This window comes from Hydra vulgaris, chromosome 02 (genome assembly GCF_038396675.1).
Source record: "Hydra vulgaris chromosome 02, alternate assembly HydraT2T_AEP".
NCBI classification, from domain to species: Eukaryota; Metazoa; Cnidaria; class Hydrozoa; order Anthoathecata; family Hydridae; genus Hydra; species Hydra vulgaris.
The window spans coordinates 68,364,160-68,380,000 of record NC_088921.1 but is presented as its reverse complement, the minus strand read 5'-3'; the positions used below and the strand labels follow the sequence as shown (position 1 = coordinate 68,380,000).

The 15,841-nt window shown below is 30.3% G+C and overlaps 1 protein-coding gene across 1 annotated transcript in view; it reads right to left on the bottom strand.

The window, feature by feature from the left end:
* The window catches only part of LOC105844435 (transcriptional regulator Myc-A), a 1,390-nt gene extending 65 nt beyond the window's left edge, over positions 1 to 1,325 (bottom strand). Inside the window, exons 1-2 of the mRNA XM_065789893.1 lie at positions 1,077 to 1,325; positions 1 to 925 (exon numbers count right to left, since the gene is read on the bottom strand). The exon at positions 1 to 925 is cut by the window's left edge and continues 65 nt beyond it. Of these exons, the coding sequence (XP_065645965.1) occupies positions 1 to 925; positions 1,077 to 1,290 (1,139 nt within the window). The 5' untranslated portion in view covers positions 1,291 to 1,325. The remainder of the gene's footprint in view (positions 926 to 1,076) is intronic.
* Between the last annotated feature and the right edge of the window lie 14,516 nt (positions 1,326 to 15,841).

Sequence of the window (15,841 nt, the reverse complement as noted above, 5' to 3'; positions counted from 1 at the left end):
TTTTCTAGTTCATGGTCAACAATTAGTTTTTGTTCTTGCGCTTTTAAATCCTTCAGCATCTCTTGGCCTCTTTTTAGAATTTGTATCTTTGGCGCTTTATCGTTCATTGCTAAATCTGGAATTTCGTCTCTTAGAAAATTAAATCGCAACTTGAGTTCATTTCTTCTCTGTCTTTCAAGAACATTGTGCGCGGCTTTGCTTAACTCTGGCTCGGTTTCATCATAACTTGGGGTGTTTAACTTTTGTTGTGGATTCATGCGAATTTTTTCATATGCTAACTGGCGAAAATATTGAGTTTGTGAACGTCGATGTAAGTTTTTGTTAAAATAGTTTTTATTCCCGGCAGCAGCAGTGGTTGTATCAGTTGCATTAACAGTCATTTCAGATGCAGATTCGTTTGTAAATAATGCTTCGAAAAGTTCTTGATTTAAAGAATGATTCGCAGTTACGTAAGGCAGATGTTCATCGCGATAACCATAACATAGGTTATTAGATAGGTTTGATTTCAAATAGCTATTACCTGAGCAGCTGTTTTTTGGGGAATCGTTAACTAAGGATTGGCACTGCAAACCTTGATTGTATAAATAATGAACACAAGACATATTGTGTGTCTTATGTTGTGTGTTGTCTTGGGACACATTGTGAGACAGTTTTCTATACTGTAAGTTTTTTTGACAATAATACTGATTGAAGGGATTTAAATTAGGTTCATTTGAAAGATTTTCGTACTGGCTATTCCGCCCAAATAAGACTGCATGAGTTTTAGAAAAATCTTTGTGGCATTTAGTAAGTTTTTCTTCCATACATTGTGTATATTGAAACGTCTTTTCCTCTGGCGATGAAATTGGTGAAAGAATAAAGTCGTGGGAAGTCGGGAATTCGTCGTTTTGATAAGGTATGGCAAAAGATCCATCGCCAAAATGAACTAAAAATTATATAAAAAACAAATCAAAGTTTCGAAATTCTGTTTTAAAAAATGTTTTAATTATAAAAATATTTTTTTTTAATTTAATAAATATTTTTTATTTTTTTTAAATACATCCTAAAAAGGATTGATTGCAAAAAGATGAATATACCTTGAGGCGTATTATCAACAAATAAACTAAATCTACAATCATTGCTTCCTGGAGTAGACGGTGGAGTGGGCAATCCTGAAAGTCTGTTATTTGTTTTCCACGTATCTGCTGATGTTGCGTAGTTAAAAAAGTTGTCATAAAACGTTGGATCTGATTGATGTCGATTTAAAAATGTTTGAAAAGAGTTTAAATCGAGTAATTGTTCGTGCATCATTTACTTTGTTGGGTTTCAAGTTAATTTTAATAAATATTCTAAACACAATAGTTTAAAGTATAGAAAAAAAAAAAAAAAAACTAAAAAATATAGATAAAACTTTTTGTTAAATTTCATTATCAGCCCTTAATAAAAAAAAAATAAACCCAGTAAAACTCATTAAATAAAACTTCAAAAAATACTTTTACAGATTGTTGCGAGTTACGCGTAACGAGTCGCTCATTTAATAAAAAAAACCCAAATTTTTAAAACAACAAAAGTCAAACAAAGCTTGTGACTCTCAATAAAAAACTTTATGGCAAAAAAAAGTGTAACTAAAACAAGAAAAAATTGCAGTCATATTTTCTTCAAAAATATATGAAAAACAATATTGTAAACTAAGAGAAGTTTTTGATTTATTGAGTAAATTTATTCGGTTCTCATTGATTCAGTATCCCTTTATCAATTTTTGAAGTTTGTTAGTAAATGAAAATAAGCTAAAAATTACTTGCCTATTACCAGACACTCTTGCTAAGAAACTCTTTACTCCAATTATGATCTGAGCAGTGAGTGCCAAAATAATCCACAAGAATATAGTAGACTTGAGGCAACTTGAAGTAATTAGGCTGAAGCTTCTTTAACTATTGTATTTTGATAATTTAAAGTACGTTATTCTGAAAAGTGTTCTTCAATTTAAATATCTTTTTAATGCGAGTTGATAATAAGCAATAATTGGTTGAACATTTAATTGGCCAATTAAAAACATTTACTTGACTTGTTTTAAAGTTTCGGTGCTAATTATTATTGGTTTAATAAGAAAATTAGTAACTTGTGCGTTTTTGGATAATTGGATGAGCTATGATTGGGTAGATTTACGATTGGATGAATTATGACTAATCTAGTTAATTGATTAGCCACGAGCAATGAATTAAAGAAAAGGACAGTGTAATAAATTGAAAGGACCAACTAGTAGAAATAAGTAACCATATTATTTTATTGTTATTTTAAAAAAAATTTCTTTCTAGTATTACTTTTTTACCAACTAGAACATTACCAACTGAGATTTTGAAGTATAATAGATATGTCAATAGGTCTTCATCACTCAATTCCAATCATTTATTTGTGGTTTTTTTTTATAATAAGATTTAAAAAAAGAAGAAGAATTAGGGTTAAAAAAAACTCTGATATAACTGGTGATTACATTCAAGAAATATTTACAAAATCCCATTTCATAAAACTAAATGGAATTTTATTGCATATAAATTAATCGTCTACATGTAAGGTAACAAAATATGTCAAATTGCCAAAGATAAAATCGAATTAGAATTAATTCATTTAAAAAAACCAATAGAAATGCAATAGATTATGCAAAATGCTTTAAATTTATTTCATTCATACTTTTTAAAACAATTGGTTTGGACAATAAGATTATTTTACACGCGCCAAATTAAAACCATAATAATCATTACGTTATATCGTTCCGTTTTTTAGTCTTTTAAATGTAAAACAAGATATAAAAGGTTTTTTTTTTTTTTTTAAATTTTATGGTTTTTTGTTTGACAGAAATTTCAAAAATAAACTTGTGTTTACTGCAATCTTGGTAAAAATGAAAAATGTTGTTTCAAAATTTTTATTGAAAAATTACAAGAAAAATATTATTTAAAAGCGAAAAATTTTAAAGAAAAAATTGCAAAAAAAAAATCAATAAAAACTAATTTTATAAACAAATAAAACTCAAATAAAACGTAAATAATTTCGTTTTTTTTTTGTTTAGTCGATTTGAACACTAGTACGCAAGGACTTGCCGGTTTGATTAGGGTTGTCTTATAATAGGGCGTCTCATTATATATTTTATATTGTTAGTTTATGATTTCGTTTATTAAATAATGCTGAAATTCTATGACTTATTTTGCTGCAAAAATACCGCGAAAATTAATGGATCGGTCACCTGTATCAGTTTGTCATAGTCGGTTGAAAGGTAAAAAATTGACAAAAAAAAAAAATTAATATATTGATAAACTTTATGTGTCATAGTATGTCTCTACATATGTTTTCTTGAAATTGTGTCTGACAACCGAACCTTGAAAAATTTCAATTAAATAATTTTTTTCATTTCCAGACCGCTTAGGTGCAAATAAGACCAAGTAATGGTAGATATTAAATTTGACTTTTTTTTAATATTTCTATTCATGTCGCAAAATAGTTTTACGAAGCACATTATGTACCGTACCATACAATATTTTACAAACAAATAGGGGTAAATTTGTTACTTAATTCTGCTGTTATATAATTATTCAGGTTTAAAGCTTTATACCATCTTATTTTTCTCTTGTTACTTGTATCTACGAGATGAATGAGTACCATCTCTTTTAACACTTTAAAAGTTAAAATATTCAATATATCTTCTAACACATCTCAAAGTTTTCAACATTTCTGAAAGTAAGAGGTCTATGATAGTAAAAAGTTGACATCGCAAATTATTTCCCGGAGAAGTTCATAAGCGTGGTGCTACACTATAATTGTATTTTGCAGGAGGTTTTTGTCTCATTACATTAAAAGGAAGCTCTGGATTTCTTACAAAATCTGGCTTGTTTGCATCAGCTGAAATAATAAAAATATCGATTTAAAAGTTTCTTCACAACAAAGAGTTTCCAAATATCTACTTAATGTTTTTATGCTGTTTCAGGCACACTGGGCATCAATGTCTTTTGCTTGAAGAACTGAAAGACAATTTCTACTAAAAAAAAAACTCTATTTGTACTACTTTTAACTCAACAAACGTGTCGAACAGTTTTATTTAAAAAAGTTTACCGAGAGCTTTTTTGACAGCCTCATTTGATCCTGCTTCAAATACTATCTCTCCTAGTGTATCAATGATTACAGTGCAGTTATCAAGAACAGCTCCTATTGACTTAGTACGTGCTGTTGAACGTGTAGGGCATATGGGCTTTAGTCGCTTAATGTTTTTAACGCTTAATTAAATGAAATAATTTAATCGCAAATGTTTTCTCCATGAAAAGCAGATCAAATGTTTTCAAAAACGCCTAATCGTTTTGGAAGTACATGAATTAAATTATTTGTGCATATTTAATGATAAGACAATTTTACCTACTTGCTGAAGTATTTGATTAAGACTATGGTTAAAGCAGTGAATAGAAAGCTTTGGGTTTTCTTGCAATATTTTAGTAGCAACAGCAGATATTTTACCTGCAGGGCAGAAGCACCATCATAAGTTTGTACCCTAAAAATTCTCAATGGAAAATTATATCTAATTAAAATATCTTTTATAATTTAAGTTATGGTCTCCACATCAGTCTTTATTCATATTCTTACATACCTATATAATCTTTATACTATTTTTACTAATCTGAAACCCATCTAACTGTTAAAGTTAACTATTCTAGTCCAGAAACTTTTCTGGTTTCATCAACTGAAATAGCATATAAGAGAGCTTTTCAAATGAGATCAACTAGACCATTGTGACAATCAAGATACTTTTCTTTGATGAGCTCAATGATTATGTCAGACAAAAGATACTTTCCATCAAGAATCCATTTGCTTGTAATGTACGGCATAACGGTAAACAAAACAAATGTCTTTCTTCTTATTTTGACAGAGATAAAACCATTGTCTTTTGGTACACCATTTTGATTGAAATACCTCTCGCAACTTCCGCATAGACGTGCAGTATCTTTTTTGCTTATCTGTATCCTTTAAACATTGTTTATTGATTTGTTAACATTGCAGTTAGAGGTAATATAGCAGTTAGAGGTACATGCAGTGTTGTCTTCTTCAGGCATAAAACATTTAGAAAACATAATCGGATCTAATGTAATTGTATTTGTTATTACATTAGTTTCATCCTTCAAAATTAGTTACTAGTCATTTTTCTTACATTTTTTCGAACTAATAGTTAAAAATAAACTACAGTTAATATTATTCCTTATTTGCTATGGAACCATTGCTTTATAAAAGAATATTATTTTATAATTATTGATTAAAAGAATTTATTTTTATAATTATTGATCTAGTGAATGAATACCTGGTATCTAGTAATGAATACCTGTTTTATCTTCAGAACTACTTAAGTTATTGCGCCTTTAAGCAGTCGTTTTGCAGCTAATAGCATTTCCAATAACATCATGAGAATCGAAATCAGACACAAGAACAAGTTTATCACTGAAGCTCTGGTCGCATTCAGAAATAGATATAGTTAAAGTAATAGTTCAAATTCTTCTTTGAAAAAATCTTCAAATAAAATATAACTATTATTTTACTAAGTTTTCCAACCATTTATGTTAAGGTATAAGAAAGAAACAACATACAAAAGTAATAAGGTTTAAGAAAACTTGATATAAGTATATCAAAATTGTAAACAGAAGTAAACAGAAATCTGTTTGAAAACAGATTTATGTTTACTTGTTGTTTATTGCTTTCTGCCATATTTTAAAATTTTAGAATTCTTGCGATTTTTGCCTCGACCTAAACAAATCTACATTTGAAAGCAAATATTAGTATTACCGTTACTGTCATAAATATTAATGTAAATACGAACGCTTTTATATTATATATTGGGGAAAAAAAAAATCTGACCTCAAAGTGGAGGAGTCAAATGCCAGATTTATAAAAAGATAGATTCATCAATATTGTTGCCATGACCCCCTTTCCCCCTCCTCTGCTTTCACCACCCTTCTCATTATCAGACCTGTATTTAGCTTCAGCTAGCCCCCAGCATTAACAGTTTCAAACTGATTCAAAAAGTTGCATTCATTTTGAGCACTAGCGTCACTGCCGTTGACTAAGGTCGCAATAGTTCCGTTACGTTCTGCTGACTGTTCGTCTTCAGAAAAACCTGGGGAACAAAATATCCCAAAATATTTGCAGCCCCAACCCTATATGTGAGGGTAACAAGTTAATTTTTATGTTTCCGCCAAGAATGAAAAATATTATTTATTTTATTGTGTAAAAGATTTTGTGTTACCTTTTTGTTTGGGTTAAGTTTGCTATTATTTGTGTTTTGGTTGCTAATTTATTCTAGTTACTGATCGAGTGTTTTTTTTCTTTTTTTCATTTTTTTTTTTTGTGTCTTTTTATCTAACTTATTATAGATGAATCCTTATTTTTTAAATTGATTTAGTTTACGCTTGCTTTTATTTATTAATAATGCTGTTTATTTTATTTTTTATTTTTTTTTATTTTGGTGTCACTTCAATTACTAGTTTTTAACTATATGAGTGACACCTAACCGAATTTTGTAAAATTATAAAAGTTAGTAATTTTTAATTTTTGGTTAAATAAGTGGATAAAAAATAAAAAAATAAAATATTATAATGTATTATCTTATAGTAAATTCAAATTAATCAATAGTTTTTAAATTGTGGAAAACTGTTGAAATCTTTTTTACCGGTAAAAACAGCAAATACGTACATAGATAAATGTTTATATTATATATAAACTATTTTTCTATTGGCAACATAACTTAATTAAATATGAAACCATTAAAGTAAATATGGCTTAAATTATTTTCCGGAAAAGAATTGTTGAATATGAAAATAAAGTATGAAAATATTATATAGAGGAAGTTCGTGTACCAAGAGCCGAATTTATTTATTGCCAAAAAACCTGTCTAAAAATGATGAAACTGATATGATTACATCTCTATATTAATTAATTTGTATTAATATAGGTATAATGACTTAAAAATGTTAAAGTAAGTCATGTAGAAGAGTTTAAAAGTTAGTTGCCTTAAGTACAAAAGTTTTAATTAAACCTAGGATCACCAGCTATTTTAACAAGGAGCGCTCTGTGAAAACTCCATAGTAAATATATAACTATTTTACCTAGGGGTGCCCTGTGGTTTAACTACATAATAAATACACAACAAAGATGGACACATAAATTTACTAATCCTTATCAGATAATTACAGAAACAGTTTTGAACATTAAGTAACGCATTTTAATTGCAATACTTTAATAGATAACAAAACTGACAAATAGTTCTGAGCAAAACTGACAATAGTTCTGAGCAAAATTGACAAACAAGTCTACGCGTAATATTGGAATGAGAAAGTTTTCTGCTATCTTTCTTATCGATAATTTTTTTATTTTTATTTAGAACAGTAGAAGATGAACGATTTTATTACAAAAGGAAACGATTATTACAAAATAAACAGATATTATAAAAATTATTATAATAGAAATAATCTCATTTATATCTTAAAGTTTCATAACACTAATATTATATAATCTAGAGCGAACACAGGTTTTTAGTTTACCTCGTCTAAAAAAAAGCGCCATACGCTATGTTCTGAGTGATATAACTACGCCCGCTGCGCAAACAAAAAATATTAAAGGGGAGAAAAGAGAGGGGCGAGTAAAAATTTATGAAGCATGATTTAAAACTAAGTTAACTTGTTATAAGGTTGTTTTTAGCGTTTTAACTACAAAAAAGCTTAATTATGGTATAAATTAAGAAACACATAAGAACATACCCAGACTAGATTAATTTTTCCCATTTTTTAGTTAACACAGAATAAAAACTGCGGCCGTGACGCAGTGGTTTGAGAGCTTGCTTAAGAAGCTGGAGATTAAGGTTCGAAACGAGCTATGGACATATTTTTGCGTCACGGTAAGGAAGAAGGCGTGAACTTTCTGGTTAAATGCATTTCCGCGGTGCTCTGTGACATGACCGTTAGGATTTCTTGGGGCACCTAAATAACAAAAATAATAAAAAATAAAAATGAACGATCATTCTGTCTAGTTCTGTAAGAACTAGACAGAATACTCGTTCTGCAAGAACCAGACAGAATCTAGACAGACTGTCTAGTTCTTCAAGAAGTTCATTCACATGAGTCAAAAGGAGAGTGCGTTATTACTATGAGTGGCAAGAAAACTTATAATACAAATACGAACAATGATCAGTTACTGTTGAAAACAAAAGTATTTCATTCAAAGGTGAAGTCAAATTTAGTGACAGGCTCTCAACTTTTTTCTAATGCAAAAGTTGCAGATATTAAAACCTTAATATGACAGTTGGTAAAAGCTGGGAAAGTGTTTCAGAGTTAGATTTTTATAAGACACTGACGAACAGTGAATTTATTATTGATGCAGATAATTCTGAAAGTGACATCAACGACTGTACCAAAAATAATGTAGCGTGTGTTTTACAATAAGCAGATATTATGGTCAAGAGTACACTGCAATAAAATAAAGTTAAAGAAATGGTTGTATCAGCAGTAAACGATACTGTGCATTAATAGTAGCGCGCTACTGCGCCACTGCGCAATAATAGCCAGTGCGCTTCAGCTGCGCTAGCCACTGCGCAGCTGAAGCGCACGGGGTAGCGCGCTTGCCTCAGAAACTAGAGATCCGTGGTTCAACGCCACCTTTAGGCAAATTTAATAATATCGGTGAGGAAGGTGGCGTAAACTTCCTTTCAAATGCTTATTCGTGGTGCTCTGTTATAAGACTGTAAGGACTTCTTTGAGCACCAAAAATAATTAAGTATAAAAAAAAAATAATAATAATTGCAATAGCACATTTTATAATACTAACATAGTTATAATTTAGGCTGAAATAATGCAGCAAAACCAGATAATTCTTTTTTTTTTTGATGCAAAAACAGATTAATCCAATTTTACTTCTTCATTTTTTATGTTTTGTGAACCATGACCCTTGTCGATGTTTGCTCGGTGTAGTTAAGGCGATTTACAAATTATTCGAATTCTTTTATTTGGAATTAGCATGATTTTATTAGCGTGTAATGTCCAAACAAGAGCTTTAGATGTTATAATTTTTTGTTCTTCAGATTTTATAATATTTAAAAAAACTTTTCTTTTTTTTTATATAATTTTCAAAACTCTTTTCCTACCCCCAATAGTGAATCTAAATAATAAGATTTTGGAGTCTTTAGTTCAATTTTGCTCATTAGCGTTAACATAAATTTAGTTAAAATCTTTTGAAAAAGTGCCCTAACCCACTATAGATCCTAGTTCTAATCGGTTCTGACGTATATTAACTATATATAGTTGTCAAAGTACAATATTTCCGTAAATTTTCACGAAAAATACTAGAATTCCGACTAAGAAAGAGCTTATAATGAAGAAAAATTGTCAATAAACAATCAGAACAGGTCATATTATTAAACTATGATGTTCATTTCACCTTAACAACGTATTTTTTTAAAATCTTATTCAAATTTCGATTAGCAATTGTGATTTTAAGGGTTTTTTGTCTAAATAAACAATCCTCGGTCTGGGTTTTTTCGTTACAAACATTTTTATAATAAGGCAAAATTTATCATTAATATTTTTTTTTGTCTTTTCATAATTCACAGACCTGATCATGTATGTATATATATATATATATATGGCAGAGGCCTGGGAACAAAAAAAAGCCCTAAAATGCTTTTCCCCTCTGCTCAAACGTGAGGATACTAATGTAGTAAAATTTCCAACTTTACTACCTTAAACTAAATTTAAATTTATTGACAGATTTTAAATTTCGTAGAAAAATACTGTAAGTTACAAAAGTTATGACCATGCAAATTTTCTTGTTACTTTTTTATATGCAATGTGCAAAATCATCTCAAAAAATTAAAGAGAGACTGGAAAAACCAAATTTGAACTCTCTGTAACTATAATCTATTCTAGACCCGTAATATGGGTCATGAAAGGTTTGGTGCGCAACTCCCATATATCCTTTATTTGTTTTCAATAAGTTACAGAAAATTCTAGAAAATAATAATCTTAACTTCATCTTTATTTTTCTCTTGCGTTTCTTGAGTGTTATATGTGCACATAGCATAAAAAAGTGGATATATTAAAAGTTGGCTTAATTAAATGGTTTGGCTCCTATAAAATTGAAGCTTCAGTTTAGATGCCTATTTGTTGTTTTTTTATTTTTAAGCTTTGAAACATCTTCTGTTCTTTTACTGAAGCCATAGTTGTTTTATTTAATATGGCGGAAAAATTTAATTACAAAAAAAAAAATTAAATATTCTGGACTTTCAAATCAAACACTAATATTGCTAATTTCAGCTATCAAATAATTATATTTAAATATTTTCATACAAAAGGCTGGTCAATCTATAAAAACCAGGAATGTTGATTACAAAGGTACTACATTGCCCATGGGCTACCCGCCCAATACATAACTATTATACAGAATGCTACTACTATATAGGTACTACATACCCAGTGGGCACAAGATGTAAAAAAGACGTCTTTTGAACGTCTTTTGAACGTTTTGGACGTCTTTTGAACGTTCAAAAGACGTCTTATTTAGGTCCTGTGCCCACTGGGTAGCTACCACATAGCCCGTGGCCCGCAACATAGCCACTGCATAGGCATATAGCCCTTTATATAAGTTTTAATATTCAATATTTTAAATAAATTTAATCAAAATATATCAAGCTTTAGTGATATATAATCAATTTTTAAATAAATTTAATTAAAATCTATCAAACTTTAGTGATATAAACTTAAAATTTAAAAAAGAAATAAAAAATTATTATCTGATTTTTGCGATACCAAACCAAAAATTAAAAAAAAAATTAATTTGACGTCAGTTAACTAATAATCGTCACAAACCGCATTAAATTGGACATATCTAGCCAATTCCACGTTAGCTGACTCTATTTTAGTCAACTACGTTCGTTATAACAATTGTAACTAAGCGCATTAAACAGTAACTAAGCTTGTTAAACATTAAATTACAGTAATAATATTAAGATTAAGGATATCAAGGCTATTTATATTTTTTGGAGTGACACCACATACTGAACTTTTGGCATTATTAGTTTTTCTATAAACATTGGTGTGAGTTTTTTCAGATAATATTGTTTGAACTTTCTCATCAATAATTGTAAGTTCAATAATGCAATTCACTTCAATAGAAGATCCACAAATATCTAATGAAATCATACATACGCTTTCTATCTCACTCTTGTACTGATCTTTTTCGAGCCCAGATATATTGGATTCCGTTTTGTATGCATATCTTAAAGGTCTTCACTAGGCTGTGGATGATGACTTTTGATTTCTCCAAATAGACACCTTTTGATTGTTGTTGCTAAATTCAGTTAAATCCAATGATTCTAGGAAAGTTATAAATAACGATTCTTCGCGTTTTAAATCTCTGTTTATGTGAGGATCTGACAAAACTTGTTTACAAATGCTTTGACCAATAGCACCATCAAAACCAGTCTTACACGTGAGTGTCATTGTTTTATTGCTTTGTCGTTCAATATCAAGAGCCTCAACACAGGTTCCTAAACTGCACAGATTCTTCGCAAAGTATGAATCATTAAATCTTTCAAAAGAACTGAAGTTGAATATATCTCTACTGTTATATTTGCAGGATTAAATTTCAAGGTCGCATCCCTGAAATTATTGTAAGTGGGGTAGATGTTACATTCCTTCTCCAAGGCGTGGACTCTTCTAATTAATTGATAGGAAGTTTTTGTCTGACTGGCATCAATTCGCGACGTTATAATAATCTTGTTTTATCTTTACATATTTGAGTTTTGAGATAAAACGATTTAGAAAAAAAAGACTTTAGGAGACGGCATATAAACTTTTTTTATAACTCCTGTTTTCTCCGCATTTTTATTACTTACAACTTAGGTTCAATACATTAGAAAAACATTATTCTGAGGTACACAACACTATCAATAACTCAATTTTTTCAAAAAGTGGAGATAAAAAAAGGTAATTCTAACGTCGCGAATTATTAAGAACAGTACTTTGTCTGCAAAATATTTACTTGTTTTATGTGTATTTGAAATATCTAATACGTTCTTGACAAACGTTCTTACGGTATGTTACTATTCTTCCTATCCTATCTATTTGAGCTTGAAAAGGAACTCAGATAAAACTCATTTTTTTCAGCTGATTGTTATCGCAATAATCTAGATCTTTTTATATTTATGAACGGCAATGTTCATAAATATAGAAAGATCAATCAAGGATTAACTCTTAATTCCAATCTTTCTTGGAAACTATATATATCAAATCGATTGCAAAATTAATATCTGCTGAGGTTGAATCTCTTTATCGTGCTCGCCGCTTTCTCACACAGGATTCTATTCTTTTTCTCTATATATTTCAAATCTGTTCTTATATGGAATACTGTTGCCATGTCTGAGGTGCATATTCCAATGAAGCCCATTTTCTTTTCGACAAGGTGCGAAAACGCATTGCAATCATAGTTAGACCTGTTCTTGCGGCCAACCTCCAACCATTATCACATCATCATAGGTTGCTTCTCTTTCTCTTTTCTATAATACTATAATAGGCACTGCTCTAAAGAGCTTTTTTCTCTTGTGTCATCTGCAACAATTTATTCTCGTGTTACTCGTTATTCAATTAAGTCTCATCCTTTTTTTGTGACTATTACTAAGTGTTCCAAAAATTCTTATTTGTCTTGTTTTTTCAATCAAACTTTAGTTCTTTGGAATTCGCTTCCTTCATCTTGTTTTCCTGATTCATATAATTTGCAATCTTTTAAGTCGTTAGTTAGTTGTTATCGTTTCCCTCCAAGTAACTTCCAACTCTAATAGTGGTTGCTTGTAGCCATGTTAGAAGTGAAGATGTTGAAAAAAGAAAAAAAAATTGAGGAAGTTTTGTAAAATAATTTTATCATCCTATGCAAAGCACAGTTTTCACTTTAATCTTTTTCAAAATCATTTTCTAACAAAAATAAAAAGATTGTCAGTCTAATACTTGGCGGTTGGTAGATGTCATAATGTCAATATTTGTTTTTATTCTTTTACCCCATTAGTTGCAGCACTTGATGGGTTTTAGATCCGCCCTTGTATAACACAAATTAGCTACTATTAAAGATATACAAAAATATTTCCAATTAAAAGAATGGATTTTTTTAACTTATTTTTGAAAACTAGAAAAGTAATCAAGTAATCAACGTTATGTAAAACAATTTTTTTCCAAAGAATCGGTGCACACTTTAAAATTTTAAATTAATTAAATTTTATTCTTCAAAATGGTTCGAATACAAGATTATTATTTCATAATGTTTATTTGGTGGATTTTTTTTTTGTATGTAATTTCACCTTCCCAAGGCCTAAAAGACCACTAGAGACGATTAAACTACTTAATTCTAGTTATAACCCTCTCTCAGCTCTCTAACTCCGAAACACAAAATTGACGAACAAGCCCGCTGCGCCGAGAAATAAGTTGAGCGCAGTACTACCAGGGACGTGGTGGAGATTGAACTTGGAACCTCTCGCTTATGAAGCGTGCGCTTTACCACTACAACACTACTGCATTTGACTACAAACACATAAATCTAAACTCCACCATTTTCTAAGCACGAGTCAATTACCGACATTGAATAACATTGGATTACATAAATTTCGTTAAAAAAAACTTTGTTGAAGGTTTTTTATAAAGAAGTAAAATTGAATTAGTCTGTTTTTGAACCAAATAGGGAACTGTCTGGTTTTTCAGCATTTTTTTCAGCCTAAATGATAACTATGCAAGTATTATAAAATGCGCTATTATAATTACCATTAATACACAATATTGTTTACTGATAATATCACCATTTTTTTAACTTTATATTATTGCAGTGTACTGTTGACCATAATCTCTGCTTATTACTATCGGACAAAGTCCACACCACTGTCCTAAATTTTTGCTAAACAAACGCCACATCAACTTCGGTGCAGCAGTTGCAATCACTTTTGGAATAATCTGTATCAATAGTACATTCACTGTTCGTCAGTGTCTTGTAAAAATCTAACTCTGAAACTCTTTTCCAGCTTTTACCGATTGTCACATTAAGGTTTTTAACAAGCGTAATTTTTGCAGTAGACAAAACTAGAGAACCTATTACTAGTTTTAACCTTTCAATGAAATGCTTTTGTTTTCAACACTGACTTATAATTGTTCATATTTGTACTATAAGTTTTCTTTCCAATTACAGTAATAATGCACTTTCCTTTTGACTCATGTGAATGAAAGAGCATCCTGCCTAGTTCTTGCAGTCTTACAAGCGGTTTGCATGTTGATGCTGCAGTTGCCTTGAAACCATGTGAAACTATATCATAAACAAGCCCTTACCACAAATAAACACTTTACCATAAATAAATATTACCAGTCCTTACTATAAAAAAACACTTTATCAGCATACATTTTGAATATCTTATGATGCTTTTCGTATGTAGTGATCTATGAATTGTTTAACAACACATCTTTAATCTGGCTTCTGCCATCAACAGTTAGTTCGCAAAGCCTATGCTTAGAAGGTTGTTGTTTTTCTTCTGCCCTTCACAGCAATCGCTGAATAATTCGACACGCCAATATCTCATTTGAACCACTTCACTCTCAATCCATGTATAACAGTATTATTTTCCAGACAACATGTCACAGAATGAAAAATTCTTTAAAGCAAACTGTCAAGCATAGAAAGCTTCTGATCAAACACCTTTGGCAGAACTTGTACCTGTGGCAGATTGTATATAGTCTTATATGTGTCTTATCAGAGTTCTTTAGTAACCCGTAAAATGTAACACGCTTCTGCAATTGAAATTTCATTTGATGTTTATGTTCAGCTACGGCTTGGAATTTTGACTCGTGCTTGATCGAATTTTTCAATATTTTCCAAGTTTGTACATGTATGTGCTTAAGGACCGCTAAAACCAATGTTAAACTCAGAAACAATACCTTTTTAAAACATCTAATATGAGACTTTGTGTTCTTAAGCACAGTTATTATACACCTTCCACATGTTTTTACAACTTTTTTGATTCAGACGGCAGATATATGCATAGACTTTGCCATTGTCATAACAACTTTCTCTACCTGTCAAACTGCTAATAAACATTTTTACACTGTCGCTTTTTGCAACAGATTTGTGAGACATTTTGTCGCCAGCTTGAACCTCTTTGGTAGGTTGCTAATATTGTATAAACTTTTACGTAGTTCCAACATCCTGTTCTTTTTAATAGTTGCATGCAAGAAAGTTAAACGAAATTTTTTTATTCTCACAGGTTGACTTTTCTTCAATGTAATAACTGCAAGCAATTACACGTCTGACATTTCTATGTAGCGCTAAAAGCACTAAATATTCGATGCGCACATGCTTAAAAAGTACAGTGTCTTGATCAGTCTGGATAGCTTTTTTAAAAAAACAACCTCTAAACTGCTGCACATCCTCTTTAGCTGTAATTTCATATCACTTGAGTACTGAACCTTGTTTGTACTTGCAGTTAGCTCTTCGTTTTCAGACAAGCCCAGCGTATCTGAAACAAGACAGATAGATGCTATTGGAGGAAGGTCGGAAGGCAAGAGAGTGGAGGTAGGGAGTATGTTGGAAAACTAAAAAAATAATAAAAAACAATGAGTAAGAAACTACAATAAACAGAGACGCTCAGAACAGATAAACGTGGGTCTACTGACACGTAGAGCACTAGTGATTATGATCTGTAGCACTAGTGATGACGATGATTCAGAGCACTAGTAATAATAATCTGACACTAGTGGTAATGATCTGAGAACAAATATCGGGAAGATTTCGACAAAATGATCTGAGATGATGATGATCTGAGAAT